This window comes from Orycteropus afer, unplaced genomic scaffold, assembly GCF_000298275.1.
Source record: "Orycteropus afer afer isolate SDZICR_OR568_19922 unplaced genomic scaffold, OryAfe1.0 scaffold00145, whole genome shotgun sequence".
In the NCBI taxonomy this organism is placed as follows: domain Eukaryota; kingdom Metazoa; phylum Chordata; class Mammalia; order Tubulidentata; family Orycteropodidae; genus Orycteropus; species Orycteropus afer.
The window spans coordinates 3,095,401-3,101,678 of NW_006921732.1; the positions used below are offsets into that span (position 1 = coordinate 3,095,401).

General features: G+C 37.9%; 1 protein-coding gene across 1 annotated transcript in view; it reads left to right on the forward strand.

The window, feature by feature from the left end:
* OSBPL9 (oxysterol binding protein like 9) overlaps positions 1-6,278 on the forward strand; it is a 296,123-nt gene that overhangs the window by 184,204 nt on the left and 105,641 nt on the right. Inside the window, exon 4 of the mRNA XM_007945882.2 lies at positions 4,086-4,162. Coding sequence (XP_007944073.1) covers positions 4,086-4,162 — 77 coding nt within the window. The remainder of the gene's footprint in view (positions 1-4,085; positions 4,163-6,278) is intronic.

Sequence of the window (6,278 nt, forward strand, 5' to 3'; positions counted from 1 at the left end):
AACCCTGCAATATCTGTGGAGGGGGCAATAAGAGAGAAGAGGTATAGTAGAAAAATGAAGGAAAAAAAAATGGGAAGAATGTGAAAAGAAAAACAAGGAATGAGGTTAACCACAAGAAAGAAAAAAAATGGGAGCTACAAACAGGGAAGAGAGAAAAAGCTGAAATCGAGAATCTGGGAAGGGAAGAATAAATAATAATTATAAGGAGGGTAAAAAATAATAATAATAATTTAAAAATAGACAAAAAGGAACAAACTTAAAAAAAAAAAAAAGGTAAAAAATATGGGCAAGGTGGACAGGGCACCCAGACTCTCTTGGAGCATACAGGCTGGCATGGACTTCCTGCCAGCCCAGAAGGTGGGTGGGAGTGAGGGATGGCCGCACCTCCGTTCATCAAGAGGGTGGGGGGTATTAGAGTAACAGGGAGAATATCGCACCATTCCAGTCATTTGTGCCTGGTATGTCCTTGTGGTCCGTGGCAAGTGGACCTTATTCTTTGGTCCCAGGAATGTGAGAGAAAGCTGTCACTTTCAATATCCAAAATGGTCGAACCGCTTGTAAACATTCAAAATGCCTACACCCTCCAGACAGCCAGAAGTCCACAGCTCAGCCTGTTTCCCTCTTCACTGCTTCCTCTTTTATTCACCAGCTACCAGTGCAGTCCTCCATGCAGCCCCTGGCTTGCAGGGCCAATTTTTAGGTTAATTCTTAGGTCTTAACACCACTTGGCAATATCCAGGCTGTCCATCCTGTCAGGATCACTGACAGACCGCAGCTCCATATGTCTCCTTTTTTGGAGTTTTCATGCAGGTTCTTCTACTAGTTGGAGTTTAGTCTACTTCTGTGTCCTTCCTTTCAAAGCTCAGGGCTCCAGGATTATCTTCTGTATCTATGTTAATTGGTCTTCCTTTTCTTTGTTGAAGAGAGTCTGTGTAGTTTGTCTGCCTATTCTGCCATCTTACCAGAACTCTGACAACTTCAGTCTTTAGTCCATTTATCGTAATGGTGGTTACTGGTCCAATTGTGAGAATTTTTGTTTTCTTTATATGGAGGTATAATCCATACTGCAGACTGTAATATTTAATCTTCATCAGTACGTGCTTCAAGTCATCTTCACTTTCAGCAAGCAAAGTTTTGTTGTCTGTGTATCATGGGTTGTTAATGATTCTTCCTCCAATCCTGATGCCACATTCTTCTTCATATACCTCAGCATATAGATTCAATAAGTGTGGTGAAAGGATACAACTTGATTTTATACCATGCAGTGTCCCCTTGTTCTGTTTGACTCACAGCAACACGCAAGTCTCCTGGTCTATGTACAGGTTCCTCATGAGTGCAAAGAAATGTTCTGGAATTCTCATTTTTCTCAGTGTTATCCATAATTTGTTATAATCCTCATAATTGAATGCTTTTGCATAGTCAATAAAACAGAAGTAAACATCTTTCTGGTATTCTCTGCTTTGAGCCAAGATCGATCTGACATCAGCAATGATATTCCCTGTTCTGCATCCTCTTTTGAATCCAGTTTGCATTTCTGGAAGTTGTCTGTCAATATACTGCTGAAATTATTTTTGAATTATCTTCACTAATATTTTATTTGCATGCAATATTAATGACAGTGTTTGATAACTTCCACATTCTGTGGGTTCACCTTTCTTCGGAATGGGTACAGATATGGATTTCTTTTCCTAGATTCAAACTTCGTACATTCCAGGTTCCGATTATTAATGGATGTTTGCAGATGATTTTTCTCATTTTTAGTCATGCCACATCAGCAAATGGAGGTCCCAAAAGCTTTATTCTATCCACGTCATTAAGTTTGTCTCTACTCTGAGGAGGCAGGTCTTCCCCAGTCCTATTTTGAGAGCCTTCTGACCTGAGGGGCTCATCTTCTGGCACTATATCGGACAGTGTTTCAGGGCTATTCATAAAGTTTTTTGGTAATATACCAGACATTGTTTCACTGCTATTCATTAAGTTTTCACTGGCCAATTGTTTGAGAAGTGGATGACCTCTTCCTTCTTCCCAGTCTGTCTTAGTCTGGAAGATCTGCTGAAACCTGTCCACCATGTGTAACCCTGTTGGCATTTGAAACACCAGTGGCATAGCCTCCAGACTCACAGTAACACACAAGCCAGCACAGTACAACAAACTGACAGACATGTTCGTCTCCCTTAGCTGTTCCAAACCGTTTTGGCATTAGGTAACATGAATCTTCCTACTTTGTTCTTTCTGTCAAGATTGCTCTGGCCATTTGGGACCCCTTCCAATTTCATATAAATTTCAGAATTGTTTTTGCCATTTCTGCAAAGAAGATTGTTGCAATTTTGATAGGGCTGGTAGCAAAGTGGTTAAGGCATTCAGGTGTTAACCAAAAGGTCAGCACTTCAAAACCCACCAGTTGCTCCACAGAAGAAAGTTGATGCAGTCTGCTTCTCTAAAGATTTACAACTTTGGAAACCCTATTTGGGATATCTATTTTACCCTTTACAGGTTGCTATAACTTGGAATTGACTTGATGACTGTGGTGCCCCCCCCCCCAAATTATTTTTTATGTACAGGTCAGTTTTAGTTTTATTGATACCTTAACAATACTAAGTCTTCCAATCCATGAACTTGAAATATTCTTCTGTTAATTTAGAGCTCCTTTAATTTCTTTCAGGGGGAAAAAAATAAGTTTTTGGTAGAAGTCTTTTACTTCCCTTGTTAAATTTATGACTAGGTTTTTTATTTTTCTAGATGGTATTATAAATGGGATTGTTTTCTTAATCTCCTTTTCAGATTGCCAATTGCTGGTATAAGAAACCATGTGATTTTTGTGTGTGGACCTTGTACCCTGCCACTTTACTGAATTCATTTATTAGTTCTATTTACTTTCTTATGGATTCTTTGGGATTTTCTGTACATAGGGCATGTCATCTGTGAAAAGGGAGAGTTTTATTTCTTCCTTCCTGATGTGGATATCTTTCAGCAGCTAAGATGATACTATCTTCTTGTAGAAAAGATTTTCATTTGCTTTTGTTAGTTGTCTGAGGTCACTGTCAATTGGGGTTAGCTTTAGTACATTTCAAGCATCAAGAAATTTTCGGGCCATTCTGATGCCTAAAAGCCAAGCACTTGTTTTAATTGTTTCATCCTTAATCTCAACGTGCAACTCTTTGCAGCCACAATCAAAACTTGGCCTATTTTCTAGAGGCCTCACTGTTGGTAGATCCTGGTCTCTAACTTTTGGCCTAACAAAGCTCTTAAGTACATTGCCTAGTCTACATCTCCTCTTCTACAGTAATTTCCCCTACGTTCTTATAATACCACCAGGAGAAAAGGGTCCAGATACCAAGTTTAGATCTTAGAGTATTGTTTTCTGTTGGATGTTGATCTAATGATTCTTTACTACATTGTTGGTGCCTGATGCCTTCAACTAGTTTGTTTTTGTTTGTTTCAATAATTTTTTTTTAAGCTGTTCTCAGTGAGAAGTTTGCTCTGAACTACATGTTGTTGTTGTTGTTGTTATTTGCCGTCGAGTCAGACCTAACTCATAGCGACCCCTCCTTGGGTTTCCAAGGCAGTATCACTACGGAAGTAGATTGCCCCATCTTCCTTCTGAGGAGTGGCTAGTGGGTTTGAACCGCCAGCCTTCTGGTTAGCAGTCCAGTGCTTTAGGCACTATGCTACCAGAGCTCCCATAGTCTGCCATATATTGAACGTAACTATTTTTTTTGTTAGGAGCTCTGGTAGCATAGTGCCTAAGGCACTTGACTGCTAACCAGAAGGCTGGCGGTTCAAACCCACCAGCCACTCCTCGAAAGGAAGATGGGCAATCTGCTTCCGTAGTGATACTGCCTCGGAAACTCAAGGAGGGGTCGCTATGAGTCAGGTCTGACTGACCACATAACAACAACATTCTTTTTGTTATAAATTGTTGCAAGTAGATTGCCAAACTGGAAAGAATAGACCAATGTTACCATATTAAGGAAGTGATACAACTAAAAGTTTTTGTGTTAGCCTTATGGTTTTAATTTTTCCCTTCAAACATGGAGACATATTGTATTAATCAAACTTTTAATTTTTATAATATTTTATTTCAGCTCGTGATGCTGATGAGCGAGAGAAGTGGATCCATGCCTTAGAAGAAACAATTCTTCGACATACTCTCCAGCTTCAAGTAAGAATCTTTATATGAGTTCTGGCTAATACATTAGTTTTTTTGCTTATTTCTTTTCTGTTTTTTTTTAAATAACTGTGATGTGATGTTATGGGAACTTTTAATTGAGTTAACTTTTAAATGGGTTGCTAATTTCTGACTTTATAGTATGATTAGTATAATAAAGTCATGTCATTTGTTTTTGTCTGCTTTAGTACAAGACAGTGTTGAAAGTGAAATGTTATGTTAAATGTGCCAGATTCATTTTTTAAATTTAGTATCTATAGTTGGTTATTTACACAACTGAATTATGTAATTACACATGACAATAGGCAAGTGCCTAGAAATTGGCCTAATTTTTGTGTTAGAGAATTTGGCTGTTACCATATGTATGGTTAGCACTTTTTAGTGTGGAAAAGAAAGAAAACTCACCCAAACTAGTTTAAGAAAAAAAGCAAATATTCTGCCATAGGTGTGGTTTGATGTAGGTGTTTAAATGATGTCATGAGGACCCAGATCCTCATTGCTACATTTCAGTAGAAGTCTCTGACTTCATTTTCAGATTGATTCTGCCCTTGTGATAGCAAGATGGTTGCAGCAAGCCTCACATTGTAAGACCTCCAAGTCCATAGAAGTCTAATCATTCTGGATGTTAACAGGATTAATAGGATTAGCTCTGGCCACCTTAGATTGAGTCATTTGTCCAATCCTGATAAATCAGTTTCAAGTCTGGTCAGTGGTTCCTGAGATGTTTTTAACTTCACCAGAAATATATTGCTGACTGGATAGCAGGTGGTTCATTCAAGTGAAGTCAGAATGGAGAAAGAAGGTGCTGGGTGGCAATATCTAGTACACCATATTGAAGGCATTTATCTATGTTTATTCTCCAGTGGCCTATAGAGAGATTTGTTTTGATTATTTTGATTTGGAAGATTGAATTGTAGAACAATGACACTTTATAACATCCCTCTCTCTGCTTCTCCTCATCCTGCACTAGGAATTGGTTTGATTAGACAAAGTGGTAGGATGCATCCTGGGTTCTCCAAAATGGTGACCTCCTCATCATTTCAAAGTATTTAAGCAGATGCTTAAATAATATTATTCATAGATACGGTTATGAAAGGATTGTAAGAAATAAATATGGAGTCAAAGTAGAAGATCTAATAGTTACTCTATGAATATGTTTTTCAAAAGCAACTGCATAATTTACATAGGTTTGTTTTTAATCAGGCAGTTTTTATGAATGACTAAAGCATCATTTAAGAAGCTCTGGTGATGTAATGGTTAAGACATTTGGCTGCTAATCAAAAGGTCAGTGGTTCAGACCTACTAGCTGCTTTGCATAAGAAAGATGAGGCAGTCATCTTTGTTGTTTAGAGTAGCAAAAAGATAAAGATTCTCTTTCCAGAAATAGTGACATGCTGTGAAGAAGTTGACTGGAGTCAGAATATTGGGGTTTATATCCCAGCACCATCGTTTACATTTAACACTTGGCATTGAACTTTATTCTCTTTCCTTTTCAGTGTCCTCACTGAAAGATAATAAAAGGACCTACTCATAGGAGTGTTTTAATGATTAAATGAATTAAATGCAAACTGCTTAAATAATGCCTACCTTTGTAACAATTTGATAAATGTTAGCTGTGTTACTAATACAACATCTACTGCTTCTACCATAACCATTCCCAGTGCCTGGCATTCCAGTAGTGCTCGATAACTATTTCTTAATTGAGGAAATAACTGAAGCAAATTAATGAACAAACAGGTAACATACAGTTTTTTATTCTATTGTTATTTATTGAGTACAACAGATCTGTTAGGCACTGTGGGGAACACTCTTTTTAGATGGGAGAAGAGATTCCATAATGGCAGCAACCTACTTTTTAAATATATCCATGTACCCCCTTTGGTAGGTTATTTTATTCCATTTTTTTTAGTTTCTTATAAAAATCATATAAAGTAAGTCTTTTTGTTCTCAGTTTGTAGATGAGGGAGCTTTCTACTACCTACCATTACTTCCAAATCTAACACTTTGTTGTTGTTCTTAGGTGCTGTCAAGTCAGCTCTGACTCAAAGTGACCCTATGTATAACAGAATAAAACACTGCCCGCTCCTGTGCCAACCTCACTATTCTTGCT